Source organism: Staurois parvus, unplaced genomic scaffold, assembly GCF_062004578.1.
Source record: "Staurois parvus isolate SC_StPar_1 unplaced genomic scaffold, SC_StPar_1.0 ptg000255l, whole genome shotgun sequence".
Taxonomy (NCBI): Eukaryota; Metazoa; Chordata; class Amphibia; order Anura; family Ranidae; genus Staurois; species Staurois parvus.
In genome coordinates, this window is record NW_028318051.1 from 1,984,975 (window position 1) to 2,011,177 (window position 26,203).

Below are 26,203 nucleotides of genomic sequence, written 5' to 3' on the forward strand. Positions count from 1 at the left end.
GAATATTTTTCAAAATTTTGTCAATATTTGTCAAAAATTTGAGAATATTAAAAAAATAAAAAAAATGTTTAATGCAAAAAAATTAAAACTGCACGGGCGATCAAATACCACTAAAAGAAAGATCAGTTTGTGGGAAAAAAGGATGTAAATGTCATTTGGGTGAAGTGCTGCATGACCGCGCAATTGTCAAAGTCATGCATAGCTGTAGTGCAAAAAATAGCCTGGGCAGGGAGGGGGAAAATCCTCCGGGGGGCAATGTTTTTTTTCCTCTTTGAAAGGACAGAGAGATATAATGTATCCCCTTTATACTGCCACAGCATTTACCACAGTCCTCTTAGAATACACCCAATGATAGTGTCTCCCGTTACACTGCACCCAATCATAGTGCCTCTCAATACACTGCACCCAATCATAGTGCCTCTCGTTACACTGCACCCAATCATAGTGCCTCTCGTTACACTGTACCCAATCACAGTGCCTCCCGTTACACTGCACCCAATCATAGTGCCTCCCGTTACACTGCACCCAATCATAGTGCCCCTCGTTATACTGCACCCAATCATAGTGCCCCTCGGTTTACTGAACCCAATCATAGTACCCCTCGTTATACTGCACCCAATCATAGTCCCCCTCAATACACTGCACCCAATCGTAGCCCCAGGCTCCAAGCACCTAATCATAGCGCCAAACATTACACTCCACCCAATCATAACTCCCTCTTATTAGCCTGCGGCCAATCATAGCCTTCTCACAACTACACTGCGCCCGAACCACGACGCAGCAAAAACAGGCGGGAGGAGAGGAAGATCGTCTGTGGGCGGGACTTTTATCCCCTCCTAGAGGTAGGAGCAGCTGCCGTGGTAGGCGGGACGCGCTAAGCAGTGTGGGAGGAAGGCCGCAGCCGCCATTTTGTTGGTCGGGTGGTGAGAGGAGAGCTCCGGTGTTTGCCATGTTGTCCGCCGCGCAGCTGCTGGACGAGTTGATGGGCCGGGACCGGAACCTGGCACCGGATGAGAAGAGGAGCAACGTGCGCTGGGATGACGAGAATGTGAGTGTGTGCGACCCCCGGGCCTGAACGGTGGGATGTGAGCGGCCCTCTGGGCGGCCTGTGCTCTGTACTTCGGGGGGGGACGGTCCCTGTGGTAGATGTGAGGAGACGGCTCTTGTGGGGTGGGGGGGGGGAGGGGGGTGTCACGTGGTCTGTGTGAGAGGGATAATACGGGGTCACCATGGTAGTGTGGACTGTACAGGGAGGTGTGTCTTGCTAGAGCCCCGCCTCCTTATGGGTTGCCTGGTGGGAGGTGAGATTTGTGAGGCTCCTCCCATTCATAATCAGTAGTAGGAAATTATTTGTGATTGAGGCTCCTCCCTTTTGTGGGTGTGACCTGTCATTGTTAGATCTCCTCCCTTTCCTGTTAACAGCCTTGTCAAATATATTCCCAACCCATGTACAGAGGAGGCGGGGCGCGCTCTGTATACGGAGGGGGGAGGCGGGGCGCGCTCTGTATATGGAGGGGGAGGCGGGGCGCGCTCTGTATATGGAGGGGGAGGCGGGGCGCGCTCTGTATATGAAGGGGGAGGCGGGGCGCGCTCTGTATACGGAGGGGGGCGGCGGGGCGCGCTCTGTATACGGAGGGGGGAGGCGGGGCGCGCTCTGTATACGGAGGGGGGAGGCGGGGCGCGCTCTGTATACGGAGGGGGGAGGCGGGGCGCGCTCTGTATACGGAGGGGGGAGGCGGGGCGCGCTCTGTATACGGAGGGGGGAGGCGGGGCGCGCTCTGTATACGGAGGGGGGAGGCGGGGCGCGCTCTGTATACGGAGGGCAGGCGCTCTGTATACAAGGGTGGCGTGCACCCTGCATATAGAGGGCTGCATGGGGGAGGCGGTGTGCACTCTATATACAGAGGGGCGCACAGCTGCTGCACCTGAAACATCGCATCCTCTGCCTGCTGTCATTGGCTGCCCCAACTCTTTAGCCATGGCACCAGCCAATCACAAATCACTTTTCTGAACTGGAGAGGGCGGGCAAAAGTTTGTCTGTGCACCCCCTTTATTAGTGAATACTCGGTAAACAGGCCATGGTTATAATGTGGCAGCGAGTGGTTAGCATCTCTGCCTGGCAGTACTCGGGTTGTTGGTTTGAATCCCAACCACGGCACCACCTGCCTGGAGTTTGCATGTTCTCTCTGTGCCTGTGTGGGTTTCCTCCTACACTCCATAGACATGCTGGTAGGTGAATTGGATCCTGTCTATATTGTCCCTAGTATGTGTATGTATGAATGTGAGTTAGGGACCTTAGATTGTACACCCCTTGAGGGTCAGGGACTGATGTGATTGTACAATGTGTGTGTGAAGTGCTGCGTAAACTGACGGCACTATAGAAGTACCTAAAATAAAAATAAGGAGCCATGACTGTACCTCGGCTCTGTGATCAGCAGACGGGAATTTCCTGGCTGCGCCGACTGCTTCACCACCCAAAGTTCCATCCGTCGCTCCTTGGGGTGGATTAAAGTCATAAATGTCACACAAAGGAGACCGGTTCATCTCCCCTAATGACACATGATGTCTGTGTGTGAGCACCTGTCATGTCTCGTCCACCCGCTTGTAGGGGTTCTGCACGGTGCCAACATTTACCGTTCTTCCAGTACCATTCCAGTGATCCCATAGAGATCAGTGAAGGAAAGATGGCCTCCACTCATCTCTATGCCCTTGGAGGACCGGAGCGATGCCATTACGTCACTTCTGGTTCCGGTGCCATGTAAACAAGTCCAATTTTTGTTTTTTTCAGTTTTTTTTTTAAAGCACTAGATCAATGTTTTTTGTTTTGTGTGTTTTTTTTTTTTTTATATCTAATTTACATTGTATAGCAGAGATGTGGCCCCAGATCTCTCCATAAAGAGTACCTGTCACTAATTATTTCTATCACAGGGGATGTTTGCATTTCTTGTGATAACAATCAAAGTGATTAAATTTTTTTTAAAGGGACAGTGCAAAAAAAGTAATATAATTAAAAAAAGATTTTTTAATACTGTGCCCGTGCTTGTGTGCAGTGAACGCATACATAGACCACGCCCACATATGTAAATAGTGTTCAAACCACAGGTGAGGTGTGACTGCGAACCTTAAGAGCGACAGCAATGATTCCAGCTCTAGTCGTCCTCTGTAGCTTTAAACTGGTAACCTGTAGAAATTTTTAAAGCGTCACCCATGGAGATTATCACCAGCACAGCGAGGATCACCAACATGGGTCCAACAGTTTTAATGAACGATCACATAGTTACAGCAAGGCAGCGTTTTGGAGTCTTGGAGGACCCCTTCATCAGTCATGTGACCTGATAAAGGGGCGCAGCGAGACTCCGTTACAGCAAGGCAACGTTTCGATGGGATCGTTCCTTAAAACTTTTGGACCCATATTGGTGATCCTCGGTGTGCTGGTGACATTCTTCCTTGCTGATTCAGTTCAGTTCCAGCCAACAATCGCTGCAGCACCCACTTATACACACAGGCATTTTTACTGCAGGAACGTGTGCGTTATACTCTTGCACCCATGGAGATTAAGTGCCATAGTTTGGCGCCATTCCACAAGCGTGCGCAAATTGAAAGCATGACATGTTGGGTATCTGTTTACTCGCCGTAACATCATCATTCGAATTTTACAAATAAAACTGGGGTATATGTTGTGGGTTGTTTTGGTTTTTTTTGTTCATTAAAGTGTTTTTTTTCCCCAAAAAAAATTTAAAAATATATAGTTTTAAAAACTGTCCATTTCGGTTTTGGCACCAGAATTTTTATTTTGGTGCACCACTGATAACCGCTGTCAGGTTGTTGGTTTTTTTTTTTTTTGCCTTCTGTTTCCCATTGGTGAGATTTCCCTTCACTTCCTGTCCCATATCAAAAACAGGAAGTAAAGGAAATCCCTCCAAAGTGAGTTTGTCGCCATTGGACGATTTCTCCTCTATCGCTCTTCTAGTGTCAGCTCAAAATTTGGGATTTTTTTTTTTTTTACTTTCGATGATGGCAGTAAACAGGACAAATTCAGAGGCCGAATGTCGCTAAGAAGGGGCACAAACAACAATAAAAACCTGACAGGTGTTCTAATCCCTCTCCACTCTGTCCAAAATGAAATAAAATGCTTTGCTTTTAGCTGCACTTTAACCCCTTGATGCCGAGCGCACGCAAATATGCGTCCTCTCAGAGTCTGGGTTCTGATACCGAGCGCCTGCATATATTATTAAAAAATTACACGCGCGCCCTGCACACTCCCAGCACAAATGTGTGGCCTCTCGGCGTCTGGGCCTTGACGCCAAGTGGCCGCACATTTGCGTGCAATTAAAAAAAAAAAAAGCATATGTGCTGAGAGCACGTGCCCTCCCAGCACTTATGTCCGTGACTCCCGGAAAGGTCCTGATCTCCCCTTGCGATTGGGACCTTTTCCGATCATGTGATGGCGAATCACGGCGGTCACATGACCCTAAAACTCCGGCTTCTGAAACTCTTAAAGGGCTGGGAGGCGCCGACGTGAAGAGGTTAAAACTAGAATCAGTATGTGGGATTTGTACAGCTTTTTCAGATTGATATTGTAGAACTAATGGGAATTCATTGTGGATATGAATATCACTTTTCATGTTGACCGTGGATTCATTGTAACTGTTTTTTTTTCCTTTTTTTTTTTTTCTCCTTGGCAGGTGTGCAAATATTATCTGTGTGAATTCTGTCCGGCAGAACTGTTCACAAACACAAGATCAGACTTAGGTAGGTAACCGTGTCCGGAATGTAGTGCGACGACCTGCCTAAATGGATACAAATTGAGAGTGTTGTTTAGGTGTGACTTCATATAGTTTTTGGTAAATATAAAGGAAATATAATAATGTATGGTAAGCTTTATAGGTTGTGTTTGCGGGTGGGTGGGGCGGTTTGAGGGGGAGTGAAGATTAACTTTTTTGAACCTGCTCTTACTTCCTCAATTCCAACCTAGGCAAGGATGATGCCATGTCCCCTCCCTCTCAGTCCTGCAACCTCCTTGGACATGTTACTTGCCTCTGGAGGCTGCAGGATCATTCAGAGTGCTGCGTGAGCTCGTTCATGCGCGGGGGGGGGGGGGGGGTTGGCGTTTGAACTTCCTCAGGAGGCCATATCCATGGTAGTGCCAGGGGCATATCTACCACAAGGCAAACTGGGCGTTTGCCTAGGGAGGCAATTTTTAGTGGGTAGCACCGCCCCCCAGAAGAAGGGACCTTTTGAGCAGTGGCAGACAGAGCCATGCAGGGCCGCCATCAGAGGGGTACCTTCGGTACTCTTGCAGTGGCCCGGACAGCAGGAGGATCGATGTGGGGGACGGCAGTTGCAGAGCGATGCTTGTGTACCTCTCCCTTCAGTAGCTGACGAGCTGGGACCAGGGAGCAGCCTAGAGGCGGAGATGAAAGAACCCGGAGGAGGTGAGCTGCGTTGTCTTCTGTGGGATCTCCCTCCCTACACTGACAGATCAGATCATATATGACTGCACACGCCTCCTCCGGGAGATCAGCCCTTGGGGGGGAGAGAGAGAGAGAGAGAGAGAGAGAGGTGTGTGTGTGTCCATACGATCTGAGGAGGGGGGAGAGAGAGAATCATTTATACATACACACTTATTGACTTTCTTGCTCTGTCATTGGGGGGCCCCAAATGTTTGTTGCCTAGGGCAGCACAAAGTCTAAATACACCACTGCCTGCAGCAGTAAGAAGAACCAGCTACAGGAGGCCAGAGTCGCACTTCAGGTACTGGTAAGTATCTGATTTTTTTTTCTTTTTTTTTTTTTTTTTTTAGTACTGCTGGTTCACTCCCATCCCCAGCCTGTAACTGATTTACATGTTTTATTGGGGAGAGGGGTAGTGAGTGCCAGTTTTTATCGGTACCTGCTCCCACTTCCACAATTCTTAATCTCTTGGCGCTGGCCGAACGCAAATGTGCGGCCTCCCGGCTTCTGGGCCTAGACGCCGAGCGGCCGCACATTTGTGTTCTATTAAAAAAAGACGCGCTGAAAGCGCGCACCCTGCGTGTTCCCAGCACACGTGGCTGGTACTCATGGAAAGGTCCCGATCTCCTCTTTCGATCGGGACCTTTCCCGATCGTGTGACCACCGTGACTCTAAGTCCCGCCCCTCCTGGCTTCTGAAACCCTTAAAGGGCCAGGAGGTGCCAGCGCCAAGGGGTTAACATAGGCGAGGGTGATGCCCCTTGCACACAGCACCAGAATCCATTGTGCTTCTATTCCTGGGGTGTTTAAAGGTGTTCTGTACCACCATGGCCAGCAGTCTATACAAATCAGTGACAGGCTATCGGGTGCTGTTGGCTGTATAGCTATAACCAGTCATTGGAGTGGTTACATATGTACAGGAATGAATAAGCGGCCCTGGATGCCAACTCGGCTCCCCAAATTAGAGATGTTCTGTAAGCTCAGATGTGTTGGTTGTACGAGCCCCTACAGTGCAGACATGGTTGGTAGTTCTGAGGTCCGGCAAACATCGTGGAGGTGAGATGATCTTGGAGTTGAGCTTTAATAAACATGAAATGACATTTGTGTTTCTCACCTCTTTACTTTACAGGTCCGTGTGAAAAGATCCATGATGAAAACCTCCGCAAACAGTGAGTGCTGTTCTGTTTTGGTTTTCTTTCCATTGCTGCTTGTGCCGTATTGTTACTGAGGTCTGTATGCCTCTCCCCCAGGTATGAGAAGAGTTCTCGCTATATGAAGGTGGGATACGAGCGAGAGTTCCTGCGCTATCTGCAGAGCCTGCTCGCCGAGGTGGAGCGGAGGATACGGAGGGGTCACGCACGGTTAGCTCTGTCCCAAAACCAGCAAGCTTCCGGTGTAAGTGGCTTTTTTTTTTTTTTTCCCCAAAAGGTGATGTAAAAATTCTCTGCAGTGCAGCGAGGTGAATCATTTCACTTAAATCTAAGAATACAAAGTGGAACTCCAGCTGAGAATCTGGGTTCAGTAGGGGGAGGGTTGCATCTTTCTCTGTGTCCCATTTTACAGGTTACTGGAGGAGAAATCTTCCCAGTGGGCACACAGACAGCTTCAAGATAAGTTCATAATATTCTAATACAAGATTTATATATTATTATTATAATACAGGATTTATATATCGCCAACAGTTTGCTCAGCGCTTTACAATATAACGGGAGACAATACAGCAACAATACAGTTCAATACAAGAGGGTTAGGAGGGCCTGATCCCGGGAGCTTACAATCTAAGAATATGTTCCTGCAATGCTGCCCCTCTGCGACCTTCGCCGTCACCAAAGCTACCCACAGACATAGCCTTGTCTGCATTTGTTGCCGTCTCCATTCACCTCATTCCACTGCTTGTCAACAAGCTGCGATTGGGCTGTTTATTGAAGTAAGAACTTCAGTGGCAGGCTTTGGGGGGGGGGGGGTGTGTAAATAAGTATTTGCTCCCCTGCTGATGTTGAATGTTCGCCCCTCACAAAGAAATGCTCAGTCTAAAAATCGAATGTTCGGTGTATTGTAACACTGAGAGACAGAATAGCAACAAAAAATTCTAAAGAAATGCATGTCTAACAAATGACTGATTTGCATGTTCATGAGGGAAATAAGTATTTGATCCCCTATCATTCAGCAGGATTTCTGGCTACCAGGTGTCTTTCATACAGGTAACAAGCTGAGATTAGAAGCAGTCTCTTAAAGGGAGTGCTGCTAATCTCATGTTACCTGTATAAAAGACACCTGTCCACAGGAGCAATCAGATTCAAAACTCTCCACCACGGCAAAGACCAAAGAGCTGTCCAAGGATGTCAGGGACAAGATTGTAGACCTACACAAGGCTGGACTGGGCTACCAAACTATGGCCAAGCAGCTTGGTGAGAAGGTGACAACAGTTGGTGCAATCATTCGCAAATGGAAGAAACACAAAACAAGTGTCAGTCTCCCTAGGTCTGGTGCACCATGCAAGACCTCACCTCGTGGAGTGTCAGTGATCATGAGAACAGTGAGAAATCATCCCAGAGCTACACGTGAGGATCTTGTCAATGATCTCCAGGCAGCTGGGACCACAGTCACCAAGAAAACAATTGGTAACACACTACGCCGACAAGGACTGAAATCCTGCAGTGCCTGCAAAGTCCCTCTGCTCAAGAAAGCACATGTCCAGGCCCATCTGAAGTTTGCCACTGAACATCTGAATGATGCAGAGGAGGACTGGTGGAAAGTGTTGGGGTCAGATGAGACCAAAATCGAGCTCTTTGGCATCAACTCAACTCGCCGTGTTTGGAGGAGGAGGAATGCTGCCTATGACCCCAAGAACACCATCCCAACTGTCAAACATGGTGGTGGAAACATTCTGCTTTGGGGGTGTTTTTCTGCTAAGGGGACAGGACAACTGCACCGCATCAAAGGGACGATGGACGGGGCAATGTACCACCAAATCTTGGGTGAGGACCTTCTTCCCTCAGCCAGGGCATTGAAAATGGGTCGTGAATGGGTGTTCCAGCATGACAATGACCCAAAATACAGGGCCAAGGCAACAAAGGAGTGGCTCAAGAAGCACATTAAGGTCCTGGAGTTGCCTAGACAGTCTCCAGACCTTAATCCAATTGAAAATCTGTGGAGGAAGCTGAAAGTTCGAGTTGCCAAACATCAGCCACCAAACCTTAATGACTTGGAGAGGATCTGCCAAGAGGAGTGGGCCAAAATCCCTCCTGAGATGTGTGCAAACCTGGGGGCCAACTCCAGGAAACGTCTGACCTCTGTGATGGCCAACAAGGGATTTACCACCAAGTACTAAGTCAGGTTTTGTGACGGGGATCAAATACTTATTTCCCTCATGAACATGCAGATCAGTCATCATTTGTTAGACATGCATTTCTGCTGAATTTGTTGTTGCTATTCTGTCTGTTACAATACACCGAACATTCGATTTTTAGACCGATTTATTTCTTTGTGAGGGGCAAACATTCAACATCAGCAGGGGATCAAATACTTATTTCCTTCACTGTATTTGTGTGTATGTAAAATTGGTTGCTGGTGTTAACGGATAGCTGCTTTTGGATGGCATTTGGACTCCCTCATACTGCCCTCCTCCATAAATCTTTGCTTCCTAGGAGGCAAAGCATATGTCGGCTCATTGGAGTAGTATTACCCTCTGGGGCTCCTTTAATCCTTACGTTTCCTCTGCAGTCGCCCACCTTGGGGGATATTTGGTTTCTGGTTTGTAGCATGCTTCAGTTGCCACATATATGCTTTTATTCTCCTAATGAAGCAGATCAGAGAAACCTGTTGTTGGCCCACCCCTGTTCAGTGAATCAGTTATTGTTACCAGAGGACACACTGTTGTATCTTCATCAACAATGGTTATTTACATTTGTATATTACATGGTTACAAATAACAGGTAAGCGGCAGGTGATTGGGGGTTATTATAAAGGTAAAAGAAAAATCCATGTTGAATGGTTGTGTATGGACCTTATTTTGCGCTGCCCGCATGTTTACATTTGTTTTAGTCTAGGTTCACACCTGTGTTTTTTTTTTTTCCGCTTCATTTTACAGAAACACACAGCATTCCATTTAACATGATTTCCTATGGGACAGGTTCACATCTCTGCGTTTTTCACCTGGTGCGTTTTTGGAAAGGGTCAGGGACTTATTTAAATGCAAAATATTGCGTTTTTGGTTCTATAGACTTCAGTGGAGACGCTGCAGATAAGCACATAGTGCGTTTTTTTTTTTTTGTTTTTTTTTTTATCTGCTCAGCAACAAGTTAAAAAAAAAAAAAAAACCCCCGCAAAACACATTACGTGCATGTGCAAAAATGGACCAACGTTAATATGCGTACAGCGTAGAAGAACTCTGTTGGAATACAAGTACCCATGTCGCTCAAAGTTTACATGCGTCCAGCATACAAACCACTTTTTAACCGGGATCTTGCTGCCATTTTAATGTTCTTATAGTTTTATATCTTTTTTTTTTTTTTTTTTTTTTTTTTTTTTCCCCATATGAAATAAAATTAACTTCTATACACGATCTAGTATTGGCACCTTTAAACATCCAGATCTATGGTCATTTTTCTATTTACATGCTTTGGTGTTAGAACAGCCAGCAGTCAGAGAGTGGGGGGAGGGGGGTCTTCTTTTCAGGATTATAGGGAGCAGTAGAGTTCTGTTTGTGCTGGATGATTAAAGTGTTACTAAACCCCAGACCTTGCATTCACTATATGTGGTCTCTCACAGTACACAAAATGTGGAAATGCAATTATTTTTGTAAATATAAACTGCAAAATACCATTTCTCAGCAGTTAGAGCAGTCTTGTGACTTCTAGCAGTGTCCAGCAGAGCACTGGTTAAAGCTTGTAGAAGGAGTTTTTTTCATTCTCCATTGATTGTCTTATCGGGCTGCATACCCCCCTGACCCTCTGTGTGGGCAGCATTGATTGGCCCTGTGCTGATCACTTGCGCACTCCCAAGGAACAAAAAAAACTCTTGCAATACACACCAAACTGAGCATGTGCAGCTTGCCCCAAGGCTCTTCTATTAGGAGATGGCTTGGGGGACAGTAGGAGCGGAGAAGACAGGATCAAATTGCCTTTTTTACACAATGCAGAGGGTTAACCCCTCAGGTTCCACAGTGAGTATAACAAGCATGCTGTACTGCATCTACAGACTGATTGTACTGTTGGGGGTTTTACACTTTAAGATGATCTATAATGGCTGGTCATTTGTGTTACACTCTGACAAATGTGTATTCTGTTCTAAAGGACTCAAAGGTTGTGTAAATTTTGTTCTGAGTCATCTTTTCTGCCTGAAACATCTTTGTGTTTTTGTTTTTTTATCAGTCTGTTGGTCCAGCCGGAAAGAATGAGGAGAAGATTCAGGTCCTGACAGATAAAATCGAGGGACTGTTACAGCAGGTGAGATGAGAAAATAATTAGAATGTAATGCAAATGGTAATAGGCTGCTAGGCCTGGGCATCGTCTCAGGGGAGCCCTGCTCCTCCATACCCAAAAATGCCAGCTGAGGGCGTGGCAAGGAACTGAGATGGATGCAGGTAAGGTAAGTATATTGGAGTTGTGGAATACCCTTTTCAGGAGCACTGTCCCTTTACCCTGCATGACTACTTAATGATTACTAATACTTTAACCACTTAACCTTCAGAAGGTTTTACCCACTTCATGATCAAGGTATTGTTTGCTGTTCAGTGCTGCACTACTTTAACTGGCAACTACACGGCCCTACAACACTACCCAAATGATATATAATTTTTTTTCACACAAATAGAGCTTTCTTTTGGTGGCATTTGATCACCACTGGGTTTTTTTATATAGAAAAGAAAAAACTTATTTTCAATCTTCTGTTATAAAACATATCCAATAAAATCAAATTTCTTCATAAATTTAGGCCAAAATGTATTCTGCTGCATGCCTTTAAAAAAAAAAAAAAATAAACAAATTGCGTTTTTGGGGACACTATACTATTGGGGACACTAGTATAGTTCTGTTTTGTAATAAAGATACTGATCAATGCAGACCCTATACTAGTATTGGCGGTGATCAGCCACTTAGTGTGACTGTGTGGCGGGCAATCTAGCACTGACACTGGTTGGGAGGGGAGCTAATAGAATACGGACGTTGATAGTGACACTAATACAGTATTCAGTGATAACACTGTACTAAAGGCTTCCTTTTGTTTTTATCTTTCTTTTGGTGGTATTTGATCACCACTGGGTTTTTTATTATATAAACAAAGACAGAAAATTTTGGGGGGAAAAATTATTTTTTTACTTTCTGCCATAAAACCTATCTAGTAGAAAAAAAAAAAATTAATTCATAAATTTAGGCCAAAATGTATTCTGCTACATGTCCTTTTTGGTAAAAAAAAAAAAAAAAATCCCAAAAAGTGTATAATAATTTGGCTTGTTTGAAAGTTATAATAGTAACAAATTTTGGTAGATTTACTGGAATTTTTGCAGCTATAGACGCTATACTGTAATAGTGGTGATCTGCGACCTGTAGTGGGACTGTGATAAGGTGGCGGACAATCTGCCGCTAACAGACACTACCTGGGAGGGTCACTAACTGCCGCTGAGGACACTGCCCTAGATGTTAACCCCTTCACTGCCAGTGTCAGTACAATCATGGGGTTAACTGTGTGCCTAACAATGTGTAATGTGTGCTGCTTTTACTTTCTGATATGGCTGTTTTTTTTTTTTTTTTGTTTTGTTTTCCTCCCTGGTTTTCAGGGAAAAGAAACAGCCAAATTGCGGTTCCCTGTACAGTTTTCTGTGTTTACAAAAACACAGAACTCTGTGTGCAATTGGACAACGCTGATTTCAGCCAAAATCATTGGCTGAAATCTGCTGCCAAACTTGTGCTGTGTCCAATCGCAGCAGAGGGCACGCACATTCGCACCTCGGACCCAGCAGAAGGCCATCACGTACATGACTCCTTACAATCTCTGGCTTTCGCTCACTACACTCCACTGAAACTGCCCTACTAAAACACACTAATTATCTTCTAACTGCTAAAACCAATGGCCGCTGCTCCGTACTCCTCCCAGCCCATGGCCGCTGCTCCGTACTCCTCCCAGCCCATGGCCGCTGCTCCGTACTCCTCCCAGCCCATGGCCGCTGCTCCGTACTCCTCCCAGCCCATGGCCGCTGCTCCGTACTCCTCCCAACCAGTGGGTCAAAAAAAACTCCTTTGGCCTCTTAGACTCTTACCATCTCCTGGTATCAGCCTCTTGCAGTCCCTCTACAGCAGAGCTTAGACTGAGAGGGAGAAGCGGCACAAGGGTATCAATTGTGCGGCAGTGCTCATGTGCATCATACTAATAAGAGGAGAAAAGCAATCATCGTACTGATGGCAGAAGAGAACAGAGTGACCGCTATGAGCCCATCAGTCTGCTGCTTCTCCTGTCCTGTCACAGGCTGGGGGAGATGGAAGAACTGCATGTAATGCTGAGCTGCAGCATAGACAAATCAGGTCTCCTGGTATGCCAGACAGGACTGTGCTTTGTGGCAGAGCAGTGTAAATATGGATGGACAGAATTACAGATCGTTTGTTGGGTAAAACCTATGCATTACAATTATGTATTTAGCGGTTTGCCTCGTTCCTCCTTTTTTTAACTTTTTTTTTGTTTTGTTTTTTTTCTTATTTCTGAGCAGATTGAGGAGCTGGGCTCGGAGGGGAAGGTGGAGGAAGCGCAGGGAATGATGAAACTTGTAGAACAGTTGAAAGAAGAGCGAGAACTTCTCAAGTCTACCACATCGGTGAGTTTTACCCAACCACTCCGTTGTCTGATCCGTTGAGAAGGCCGAGATGTTCTGGTTTTATGGGTTCTGTAGGATTGTCAGTATTTTGCCTCCTTGACTGTGATTTCCCATTGAACCCTCCAGTCCCTCGTGGGATTTAAAAAAAAAAAAAAAAAAAAAAAAAAATACCTTCAGGTGTCATTCTTGGCATCGGCACTTATCTGTATCTAGTGCAATGCTCTACAGGTTTAAATGTTGTCAATATACAAATCCTTTGAGACTTTACCCTCATCCGCATGTCTGATTGGGGGGGGGGGGGGAGTGGGGTGGAAGTGTAATTTATAAATACCCTTAACTCATCCTGTCTCCAGATTTGTGCAATCCAGTGGTGGTTTTTTTTTTTTTTTAATACATTTCTGTGAAGGGTTTTTATAGCTGTGCAGTAAAAAAAGACAGTGGCAAGAAAGATGGCTTTATTATTGTGGTGAAGCGCAACTGTGAGATCTGATTAGAGATGTTATACCATGTTCACCACTTCTTGCTCTTACTATTGTGCTGAATAACAAGTAGAAATTGCTTTGTCCTGCACAGCCTGTAAGGTGAGTGACTCCTGTAATCCTGTACAGGACAGTAGGAGGTGTGAGATTGCATCCATGCAACATGCAGTGTCGCTGTGCGTTCCCAGATTCTGTAAAATAATAGCATCAGATTTCTAACCACCCTCTGCAATATGTGAAAGATCTGCTGGTGTATAACTGATCAATAATGAAGTGTGGGATTGTACAAAAAAAAAGAAATACACCTAATACCTACCTGCTACAGTCCTCTACTGCTTCTTAGTAGGAGAAGTGAGCGATCATGTGACCACTGATTGCTCAGTTCTTGGGACCGCTTTGAGCATAGAGTGGTGATTGTCAGTCAACACTCTCTCCTATGCTCCTCCAGCACTCAATGGAGAACCAGGCGTGAGTGGCTGAATCAGGCTGTCAGTGGCCCGTTGAGAAGCTGAGCCAGCTGGCAGTCAGGAGTTGGGGTGAATCCCAACGTCGTCAGGATCCCCCTCAGAGACAGAAGCGGGTCTGTGATGTCAACTGACTTTAGCCCGCTGTTGACAGTTTCTGGGTCATAAGTATGCAAAAGTTAGTGCTCTCCTGTGACCCACATGAGAAACTTTGGCCATACTTTTCTTTTTAAAGAATTCCAGGCATAGCTGTATTGAAGTGATATTAAAGTCCTGTTGTGTGTGGGTTTTTTTTTTTTTTTTTTTAATAGCCCGTCCTTCAATTCTTGGGTCCCCTGCTGGCGCTCCTGGCCCCTCCCTCCTGCTGAGTGCCCCCACAGCAAGCAGCTTGCTCTAGAAGCATCCAAGCAGGCATGCTCGTGAGCCACGGCTCTGCGTGTCCATTCACACACAGCTGTGGCTCAGCCCCACCCCTACCTCTCCTTGGCTCACTGGCTGTGATTGACAGCAGCAGGAGCCAATGGCTTCTGGCTGATGCTCCTGGAAGCTGAAAAATATTGACGTAGAGACCGCTACTCCAGTGATCTCAAATTGTTTCTGGGTCTTGCTCCGAGGGGCTGCACTCCTGCTCACTAACACAGGAAGTTAGCCGCTCCGCACAGGAGCCATTTAGAGAGAGCTTTTCATTTTCTGAATGAATGCAAAGTGTTCTCTGATTGGATGAGGTGGGGTGGTGACATCAAGCTCTCCACTTCATCCAAGCAGAAGCAGTGGAGGTCACTGAAGTAGTTGTTTACTTAAATGATTTCCAGCTTCCAGGGGCATTGGCCAAGTACGGTGTTTATACTGTACATAGTTACATTGGTCGCTGGTATTTTATCCTGCAGTAATGTCTCTCAGCCCTTCTCCATGTTCAGTGTTTTTTTACATTTTGAGAAGGACCGATCAGGGAAGGGCAGTATCTGAGTGAATTGGGGATATCTATCTCCTCACTGGAGTCCTCAGGAGAAATGGGAATAGCACAAAAGCTGAAACTTGTCATCAATCTCCCATGATTTATTCAACATGTTTTGGCTTCTGTCAATGTCAGAGCAGATTAAAAGAGACCTAAAGGTTTAAAAAGAGATCTGTCTCTCCTAACCGAAAAAGATTTTCCTAACTTTTGCAGACAATTGAGAGTTTTGCAGCCCAGGAGAAGCAGATGGAGGTGTGCGAAGTGTGCGGTGCCTTTTTAATCGTCGGAGATGCTCAATCCCGAGTGGACGATCACCTCATGGGAAAACAGCACATGGGTTACGCCAAAATTAAGAGCACTGTGGAGGAATTAAAGGTATGTCCGTAATGATGATGATGCAAGCAGTATAATTACTCTGGCTATGCAATGTCTTCTCTTTGGGGTGTCTTATAGTGATACTTCACTTGAAAAGTGAAGTCCTGCTTGTTTGCTGCCTTGGAGGGAGGGGGGGGGGGGTGAGAACCGTTGTGCGTTTTTTGTTTTTTCCCTGTACCCTGTCCTACTTCCGCAATCCTTGCCTAGGTGAGGATGATGCTCCTTTTATCTCTCCCCTCCTGCAGCCTCCTGGTCCAAAGAGGCTGCAGGACCAGTCAGAGTAAGGCACAAGCAAATAGCCGGCTGTGGTTCCTAAGAAGCCACAGCTAGTCCCATATCCAAGATGGTAGCACCAGGGAACTGCATTGGTAAGAAGAACCTGACTTTTAAAAAGTTAGTAGCTACAGTATAGTGAGGTTCCTCTTTAACCACTTGAGCTCCAGAGGATTTACCCCCCTTAATGACCACGCCTCTTTTTGCTACTCGGCGCTGCACTAATTCAACTGATAATTGCGCGGTCATGCAATGCTGCACCCAAATGAAATTTACGTCCTTTTTTTCACACAAATAGAGCTTTCTTTCGGTGGTATTTGATCATCTGTGTGCTTTTTATTTTTCACGCTATAAACATAAAAAGGCCAAAAATTTTTAAGAAAAACAATATTTTTTACTTTCGGCTATAAAAAATATATAGTAAACTCAAAGTTGGTTATAAATTTAGGCCAAAATGTATTCTGCTCCATGTTTTTTTGGTAAAAAAAAATCCCAATAAGTGTATATTGATTGCTTTGTGTGGAAGTTATAGCGTCTACAAACTATGGTATAAATACTGCAATTTACGCCATTTTTCTGCTATACAGCGCTGCGCTAGTTTAACGGACAATTGCGCGGTCATGCAATACGGTACATGAATGAAATTTACATCCCTTTTTTTTTTCCCCACAAATTGAGCTTTCTTTTGGTGGTATTTGATCGCGTGTGCGGTTTTTATTTTTTGCGCTATAAAACAAAAGGCTGACAATTTTGAGGAAAAAAAAACAATATTTTGGACTTTTTGCTATAAAACATGTCCCAGTAAAAAAAAAAAAATGCAAAAATCAAATTTAGTCATAAATTTCTGCCAAAACGCATTCTGCGACATGTCTTTGCTAAAAAAAAAAACCAATACGTGTAAATTAATTGGTTTACGTGAAAGTTATAGCGTTTACAAATGGCGGGAAAGATACTGGGTGTAAGGGACCACCAGGCGGTACCGCTAGCACTCCACTGGCCAGGCGTCCCCAGCGCACGGTATCTAAGCCCCAGGGTACGTGTTCACCAGAGCCCTTGATGGTGGGGATGGACTTGAAGTACCCCGAGACCAGGTCGTGGCTACTGAGCACGCCTGTCAGTGGTAGCGGTATTCGCCAGGGGCTCCCGCAGGGAAGAGCCTGATGTGAGGAGGTCGGGTGATCCCGTCGGGATGGATGGATGGCTGACCAAGTGCGGGGTCAAACGGGCCGGGTCGGTAACAGTGGGGACGGAGCAGTACAAGGCAGCGGGCAGAGAGTAGTCGGGTCACACGCCAGGTCAGCAACGGAAGGTCAGATCCAAACGGGGGCATTCAGGAGAGAGGTCAGGCAAAGCAAGGGTCTGGGCAGGAGAAGGCAACGAGGTCAGGTACAATCCGGGTCAATAACTTACTTAGAACAGGTTCGCAGATACAGGATACAAGGAAAGACCAGAAGGCACTGAATGACAGCTCAGGGCCGTTTAAATATCCCGCCCTGCGCTGCCATTGGTGCCACGCGCGCGCCCACGGTCCCTACTGCGCATGCGCGAACTCCCTCGCCGCGGACGGCCAGGTCTCAGTGCCCGCATTCTGACACGGGGCGGTGCACTGTGCCTGCGCCGAGCCCGTTGCAGCGGGGATTCCTGACACTGGGATTTTTAGGGTTTTTTTTTTTTATACTAATAATGGCAGCGATCAGCGAATTATGGCGGCGATCAGGGACTTATGGCGGGACTGCGGCGGACATTCTGACATTGGGGGGGTACTGACTTGGGGTCACTGACATCCCCAAAAACACTAATACAGTGATCAGTGCAAAAAAAAAAAAACTGACTGACTGTACTAATGGCACTGGGGAGGAAGGGGTTAACTTTATTTTGCAGGGAAGGGTTATAGGAGTGAGGGGAGTGTTTTACTAGGGGGCGGGGGTGTGTACTGGGCGGGACACGGCTGATCGAGAGAAACTCTTCTTTCTCGATCAGCTCATCCTCGAGCTGACAGGGAAGTGACAGACAGCACAGCTACTGCAGCTGTGCTGTCTGTCACTGTTTGCCGCCGATTGCCGGAACATAGGCGCTAACAAGCGGCTGTGACCCGGCGACTGACATCTGCGGCGGTGATCCGCGGGACAAATAGGGTGGCGGCGCTTCGCGTGCGCCCCCTATTTGTTTACAAAACACGTCTTAAAACGTGGTTTTGCCTGTGAGTGCCGCCCTGCCGCCGTATATGTACAGTGGCTGGGCGGCATGTAGTTCATTACTTGCCGCCCTCCCACAGTATATTTACTGCAGGCGGGCAGGACAGGGGAAGCCAGACAATGTACCTGTACTTCGCTGGTTTGGGGAGCGCGTGCATGCACTCCAGCCCAACCCATGCTGTAATTGGACACAGTATGAGTTTGACTACTGATTTCAGGCAATGATTTTTGGCTGAAATTGGCCGTAGCCAATCGCACACAGAGTTCTGTGTTTACAAAAACAGCCAGGGAGTAAAGTAAAAGCAACACACACTGCACATTGTTAGACACCCAGTTAATTGCTTGATTGCCCCTAGATGTTAACCCCTTCCCAGCCAGTGTCATTAATACAGTGTCAGTGTACAGTGTGGCTGCATGGGGCTCCGCCCACACAGTCCCTCATTCAGTCATCTGTGAATGAGACTACAAGTCCCGACAGCCTTAGTGGCTGTCAGCTTGTAGTCCTCGAACTACCACAGTGCTGTGAAGCTCTTTCATTCTTTCTGTCAGTATGTCTGCTTGCTCTTACATCCCGTATGAGCAAGCAGATATACTGACAGATCTGCAGGAGACCTGCATGGCACCAGCGATCTGCTGATTTGCTGGTGCAATGGTTTACAGGCTCCTGCAGAGAAAAAAAATAAATGCACTTTACCTGCAAAAAAAGTGAATTTTTTTTTTTTTTTCTAAAAAGACGAACTTATCCTTTTTAAAGTAGCACAGTGCTGGACAGCAGAAAATGCTCTGTCAATGAAGGGGGTTAAACATTCCGGAGCCAAGGTGGTTAAGTTTAATGAAGGACAACTGAAAAGTAGTGTTTAGTTTATTTACAAGTAGGTATATACATCAATTGTAATTATAAGGGAAAGGAGAGCGGGTAAAGTACGCAAGGGCGGCAGGCAAAAGGGAAGAACTTTACTTTCTAGCATAATTGTTGCATTAGAAATGTTTTTATTTCAACATGTAATAATGTATATTTTTTGTTTTCCAAAGGAAAAACTAAGAAAAAAATCGGTAGAGCCTGATCGAGAAGATCGGTTAAGGAAAGAACGAGACGACAAAGACAAGGAAAGAGAGCGAGAGAGGGAAGAGAAGGAAAAGAAGAGGAGACGAGATGAGGAGGAGAAAGAGAAGGAGAAAGAAAAGGAGAGGACCCGTGACCGAGAGAAGCGTAAAAGAAGCCGTTCCCGTAGCCGAAATTCCAGCAAAACCTCAGACAGACGAGGCAGCCGGTCTCGTGACCACAAGAGGTCCCGGAGTGGGGAGAGGAAGAGAAGCAGGTACACTGGGGGGGGGGGGGGGGGTGATGATATACAAGTTTTTGGCTAAATTTTAGACATTCTGCCAAGGCACCCGTGAATAATCCTCTCTCTAGTTGAGAGAGGCTGTTCTATGGGAATGTTTGACCATTCTTCCAGAAGCACATTTGTGATGTCGGGGGAGGAGGCCTGGCTCGCAGTCTCCGCTCTAATTCATCCCAAAGGTGTTCTATGGGGTTGAGGTCAGGACTCTGCAGCCAGTCAAGTTCCTCCACCCCAAACTGGCTCCTCCATGTCTTTATGGACCTTGCTTTGTGCACTGGTGTGCAGTCATGTTGGAACAGGAAGGGGCCATCCCCAAACTCTTCCCACAATGTTGGGAGCATGAAATTGTCCAAAATGTCCTGGTATGCTGACGCCTTAAGAGTTCCCTTCGCTGGAACTAGGGGGCCAAGCCCAACCCCTGAAAAACAACCCCACACCATAATCCCCCCTCCACCAAACTTTACACTTGGCACAATGCAGTCAGGCAAGTACCGTTCTCCTGGCAACCGCCAAACCCAGACACGTCCATTGGATTGCCAGACAGAGAAGCGTGATTGGTCACTCCAGAGAACACGTCTCCACTGCTCTAGAGTCCAGTTGCGGCGTGCTTTACAGCACTGAATTTGATGCTTTGCATTGCGCTTGGTGATGGAAGGCTTGGATGCAGCTGCTCAGCCATGGAAACCCATTCCATGAAGCTCCCAACGCACTGTTGTTGGGCTCATCTGAAGGCCACACCAAGTTTGGAGGTCTTTAGCTATTGACTCTGCAGACAGTTGGTGACTTCTGTGCGCTTCAGCATGCGCTGACCCCACTCTGTCATTTTACAGTGGAAGGAAAGTATGGTAATAGAGGTATTCCTGTAGCTGCTTCTGTGCATCCTAGGGGTATTGTTCCTTGCACATTCTTCTATATATGCCAGGTCTTTTGTACTTTGCCGCTGCCTCTGTATACCCAGTGGGTTCACAGAGGCAGCCCTATGGGTATTCACTTTTTCTCTCGCTCTGTCTCTCTGGTATTTCCTGCAGCTGTCTGAGTACTCAAGGGACATTCTCTGTAGCTGCCTCTTTGTAACCTAGGGGTCTTCTTTGTAACCTAGGGGTCTTCTTTGTAACCTAGGGGTCTTCTTTGTAACCTAGGGGTCTTCTTTGTAACCTAGGGGTCTTCTTTGTAACCGCCTCTTTGTAACCTAGGGGTCTTCTTTGTAGCTGCCTCTTTGTAGCCTAGGGGTATTATTTAACGCTGCCTGTCCTTTTTAAGTTATATGGCCTTTGTTAACTGTAGGCTCTTGCCTTCCACGCAGAAGAAGGCTCAATGAGGGATGCATCAGGGATGACTCTCTAATTGAGACAGAAGCTACCATTGTAGATTGTTGTCTTGATGGCTTATCAAATACATTTTTAATCTGTCAACAAATCTCCCAAGGGTCACTAAAGCTGAAATAAAAAGGGAAGCTCCACAGTTTCTTCTCCCACCCCCTCTATCACTGTAGTAGTATTCGTGTAGTATTTACTTCCTGGAATCCATCTGCTCTTAGCTCAGGCATGCAGGCAGGATGGGGTGCTTGGCTGAGAGAACCCCTGCGGATGTAGTGAGCGCGGGGTCCGGGGAGGGCGGATGTAGTGAGCGTGGGTTCCGGGGAGGGCGGATGTAGTGGGCGCGGGGTCCGGGGAGGGCGGATGTAGTGGGCGCGGGGTCCGGGGAGGGCGGATGTAGTGGGCGCGGGGTCCGGGGAGGGCGGATGTAGTGGGCGCGGGGTCCTTGGGGAGGGCGGATGTAGTGGGCGCGGGGTCCTTGGGGAGGGCGGATGTAGTGGGCGCGGGGTCCTTGGGGAGGGCGGATGTAGTGGGCGCGGGGTCCTTGGGGAGGGCGGATGTAGTGGGCGCGGGGTCCTTGGGGAGGGCGGATGTAGTGGGCGCGGGGTCCTTGGGGAGGGCGGATGTAGTGGGCGCGGGGTCCTTGGGGAGGGCGGATGTAGTGGGCGCGGGGTCCTTGGGGAGGGCGGATGTAGTGGGCGCGGTGTCCTTGGGGAGGGCGGATGTAGTGGACGCGGTGTCCTTGGGGAGGGCGGATGTAGTGGACGCGGTGTCCTTGGGGAGGGCGGATGTAGTGGACGCGGTGTCCTTGGGGAGGGCGGATGTAGTGGACGCGGGGTCCTTGGGGAGGGCGGATGTAGTGGACGCGGGGTCCTTGGGGAGGGCGGATGTAGTGGACGCGGGGTCCTTGGGGAGGGCGGATGTAGTGGACGCGGGGTCCTTGGGGAGGGCGGATGTAGTGGACGCGGGGTCCTTGGGGAGGGCGGATGTAGTGGGCGCGGGGTCCTTGGGGAGGGCGGATGTAGTGGGCGCGGGGTCCTTGGGGAGGGCGGATGTAGTGGGCGCGGGGTCCTTGGGGAGGGCGGATGTAGTGGGCGCGGGGTCCTTGGGGAGGGCGGATGTAGTGGGCGCGGGGTCCTTGGGGAGGGCGGATGTAGTGGGCGCGGGGTCCTTGGGGAGGGCGGATGTAGTGGGCGCGGGGTCCTTGGGGAGGGCGGATGTAGTGGGCGCGGGGTCCTTGGGGAGGGCGGATGTAGTGGACGCGGGGTCCTTGGGGAGGGCGGATGTAGTGGGCGCGGGGTCCTTGGGGAGGGCGGATGTAGTGGGCGCGGGGTCCTTGGGGAGGGCGGATGTAGTGGGCGCGGGGTCCTTGGGGAGGGCGGATGTAGTGGGCGCGGGGTCCTTGGGGAGGGCGGATGTAGTGGGCGCGGGGTCCTTGGGGAGGGCGGATGTAGTGGGCGCGGGGTCCTTGGGGAGGGCGGATGTAGTGGGCGCGGGGTCCTTGGGGAGGGCGGATGTAGTGGGCGCGGGGTCCGGGGGGAAGGCGGATGTAGTGGGCGCGGGGTCCAAGGGAATGTAGTGGGGTCGGTGGGGGGGCGGATGTAGTGGGTGCGGGGGTCCTGGGCTTGGTAAACCTCCGCTTCAATCCACATTGCGCATGTGTGAATCAGCTCTTAATGTAGATTGACAGAGTAGAGTTCCACTTTAAAATTCGAGTAAGTGTACATATGCATCTTGTATTTAGTATTTGCTTGTTCCAGAGTTCAGCTTTAAGGAAGTTCAGTTATTTTGACATAAAGGCTTATGTCATCAAACTGCAACGTATGAAAGGATGCACAATATGCTCATAATAAACGAGTCCGTGCTTTGCTAAATTTTAAGCAACATCTTGAATCCTACAAGGAAATGATGGATAAGTGTGAAAAAAAAAACAGTTATATGAAAACTGTGGTTTAAGTCCCCATTGGTTGTAGGTAATGTGATCTCTGCCAAGTCATTGGTTACTTCATCTCAGGTAAGTGGCATTTATATTGGGATATAGATGCGGATCAGCAAGCTCTGCCTGCACAGCAGTGATACAAGATCATTTGCCTGTGATCATGAACCTGATGCCAAGGTACTGCTCACGTGTTTAACTGCTAGAGGGAACCCTGGGTGCTTTATATTCTATAATCGCACTAATCCTATTTCTCCTTCTACAGGAGTAGAGAGCGTCAGAGAAGTCGCAGTCACAATCGAACAGAAAGGAAACATCGATCACGCAGCAGAGACAAGCGCAGGTCAAAGAGCAAGGAACGCAAATCTTACAAACACAGGAGTCGGAGCCGAGACCGTGAGCGCAGATCTAAGGAGAAAGGTATGCCTTTTTTTTTTTTTTCCCGCCTAGGCCTCTAGTGGCTTGAATGACGATTAGAACTTTGGTAGGCTGACAGCTGCTGTGGCTAATTGCATGCCCCAGTCATTCCAGCGGCAAGAATCAGAGGATTCTTGCCGCTGGAATCCGTTGGCCACAGATAACCAGCTGTGTGACATTATGGCCTTCAAGATGAATTACAGGCATTTTCTGTTTGATACATTGGTACAGCTTGGACCAATGTGACTATGTATATCCCATACCTGGCCGGTGCTCCTATAAGCTAGATATTGCTGAAGTAGACACTGATACTTCAGTGATTTTTCTTTTTCCTGTTCCCCTGCTGAGTGTTTGGTCTTAGGCATTGTGAACAAAAGGAAGTCGGTCGCTTGGTGCGCACACACCATTCACAGAGAGCTTTTCACTTTTTTAATGCCTGCAAAGCATTCTGTGGATAAGGCAGAGAGCGTGACGTCACTGTCCCACCTCTGCACTTCATTCAGCCAGATTTCCAGCTTTTAGGGGCATTGACCAGATATGGTATATATACAGTTACATAGCTGGGCCAATATAACAAAATACAACATGCCCGGAAATCTTCTATAAGGAAAACTAAATGTTTGGGGTCAGTTTTATTCTAGTTATTGTTTTTAACCTATTCACGCCGGCCGCACACATGTTTGGTACTCACGGAAAGGTCCCGGTCTCCTCTTTCGATCGGGACCTTTCCCAATCATGTGACGACGCGTCACGTGATCCCTAAACCCCGCCTCCCAGCTTCAGAAACTTTTAAAGGGCCGGGAGGCGCTGGCAAGAAGGGGTTAACCTCTATATGAATTATTTCACACATAAACATCTTAATACTTTAGTGTTAAAACCTTTTTACATTTTGCAAAGTAAGAAAGTACTGACAGGCAGCGGAGTTGGGCATGCACAGCTCAGAGTACATTTACGGCACCTGCGCTGCTGTGATGTAGTGGCTTCTGCGCGCATGTGTAGGAGTGACGTCATGCAAAAGGAAAAACAGCAGGGCGCCAGGTCAGCCTGAATACAAACAGTGGAGCTTTTATTCAGGAGGCACTTACATGTGAATACTCCACAGCCAGTATCCTGAAAAATGCAGTGTGCAGCAGAGGAGTGGAGCCGACAATCACTGCAGGGAGGTAGGGAGAGACCTGCTGTGATGGAAGTGTACGGCTTTCCACCATGTGCTCCCGCCGAGTAGCTGGAGCGACTGACTGGTGCCGTGGATGACAATTGGATGGGCCGCAACGCGTTTCACAGGCTTCGCCTCCTTTATCATGCACAGCTCAGAGTACATTTACGGCACCTGATCTGCTGTGATGTAGTGATTCCAACGCGCATGTGTAGGAGTGACATCATGACCCAGCCACCATTATAGTGAACCCGGAAGTACGACCAGAAGAAGATTGAAGAGCCTGAGCCCTGACAGCGCAACGCTGGAGGGCATCTGTTGACAGGTAAGTCTGTCCTAATGTGCTACTATACTGGGCATACTAGCACTTTGACATAAACCTGCCGGTGGTCTCCCCTAGTGTTTAATTCTTTCAGTTCTGCATACACAGTGAGAATTCTCCATCCACAAGTCGTGTTTCTTGTTTTGGTGAATGCAGAAAAATAAATCACAAATTTCTTACCTTGTAGAGGTGTAATGCAGCTCTTTAAATGTGTTTCTGGATTTGCATAACTGCTGCAGCCATTGCAAGGATTTTTATTTCTTTCGCTCCAGGGCTAGTGGGAAAACGTGGAATGCTCCAAACTGGGCAGAAAATGAGCCAGGGGCAACAGTGAGGCAGTCACCTAGAGATGCAAGAAGCTGGCATAGGCGGCTGCAGTTGCGTCTACTGCCTGTCATTGTATTGTCTGCCAGAGATGCCTTTTGGGACCGCAGAGGCTCTGTAATGTTAGTTAAATGACACAATGCCAGGAGGGTGCTGGGCAACTTGGGCAGAAGCCTAGCTGCTGTGTACAGTCTGGGTCTAGAACATGGCGTCACTGGAACTTATTAAAGGATTCTTCTCTTGAATCACTTTCACCGTTGTTAGTTTAATGTGACCACTTGCCCTCCTGAGGATCCCCCCCCCCCCCATTTTTTTGCGATACAGCGCAGCGTTTCTTTAATTGACAATTGCGTGGTCATGCAACACTGCACCCAATTGAAATTTACATCCTTTCTTTCCCACAAATAGAGCTTTTTTTTTTTTTTTTTGGTGATCGCCTGTGCGGTTTTTATTCTTTTGGTGGTAATTGAGCGCCTGTGCCGTGTTTTTTTTTTTTTTTTTTTTGTGCTATTAAAAAAAAAAGACTTTTGAGAAAAAATACATTATTTTTTACTTTTTGCTATTCAACATGTCCAGTAAAAAAAAATCAAATTTCGTCATAAATTTAAGCCAAAAATGTATTCTGCGACATGTCTTTGCTACAAAAAAAATCCCAATAATTGTAAATTCATTTTTTTTTTTACGTGAAATTTATAGCGTTTACAAATGGCGGTGCAAATATACTGGGATTTTTTTATTTTTACTAGTAATGGTGGCGATCAGCGACTTGGCATCCCCAGTGACACCAATACAGTGATCAGTGCTAATAAAAAGCATGGACACTGCACTATTGACACTGGGCAGGAAGGGGTTAATGTGGGCGATCAAAGGGTTAACTGTGTGCTGTTTTACACTGTGTGGCTTAGTGTGTGTACATTTCATTTATGTCCAATATAATAATTTCACGTTTTGAAATTAAAAGTCTATCAGTGGCTCTATTAGCTTTGAATCTGGATGGAGAGGTTCGCTTTTTGGTTTCCCTGTGCTTCCTGGGATACCTCCAAAACTAAGTGAAGCTAAAGCTGAATAAAAGCTGTAGGTGCTGTAAGCGAGTTTTGTCATAGACTTCTATGGAGGCTTCAGAATGACTTTGAAGCACCGCTAAAGCGACATTGGGTATAATGTTTGAAGCAAAGCAAAAGCAATGTGTAAACAGGACTGTAAGCTAACCATTTATTTAGTGACGGCTTTGATTGGCATTCCATGCGCTTTAGAAAAAAAAAAGCTTGTCCGAAGTCACATTTTGAAGCACGTGTCAACTAGCCCTTACAGTGTACTTTGAACCTTTTTTGGACATGTAGCACGCCCAGTGTCCTCGACTGTTTAATATCAGATACCCATTGACATGTGTAA

General features: G+C 47.3%; 1 protein-coding gene across 1 annotated transcript in view; it reads left to right on the plus strand.

The window, feature by feature from the left end:
• The first annotated feature begins 810 nt into the window (after positions 1 to 810).
• LUC7L3 (LUC7 like 3 pre-mRNA splicing factor) overlaps positions 811 to 26,203 on the plus strand; it is a 30,789-nt gene continuing 5,396 nt past the window's right edge. Inside the window, exons 1-9 of the mRNA XM_089681005.1 lie at positions 811 to 1,048; positions 4,686 to 4,752; positions 6,582 to 6,621; positions 6,703 to 6,847; positions 10,825 to 10,899; positions 13,152 to 13,256; positions 15,368 to 15,529; positions 19,030 to 19,316; positions 22,858 to 23,012. Coding sequence (XP_089537131.1) covers positions 950 to 1,048; positions 4,686 to 4,752; positions 6,582 to 6,621; positions 6,703 to 6,847; positions 10,825 to 10,899; positions 13,152 to 13,256; positions 15,368 to 15,529; positions 19,030 to 19,316; positions 22,858 to 23,012 — 1,135 coding nt within the window. The 5' untranslated portion in view covers positions 811 to 949. The remainder of the gene's footprint in view (positions 1,049 to 4,685; positions 4,753 to 6,581; positions 6,622 to 6,702; positions 6,848 to 10,824; positions 10,900 to 13,151; positions 13,257 to 15,367; positions 15,530 to 19,029; positions 19,317 to 22,857; positions 23,013 to 26,203) is intronic.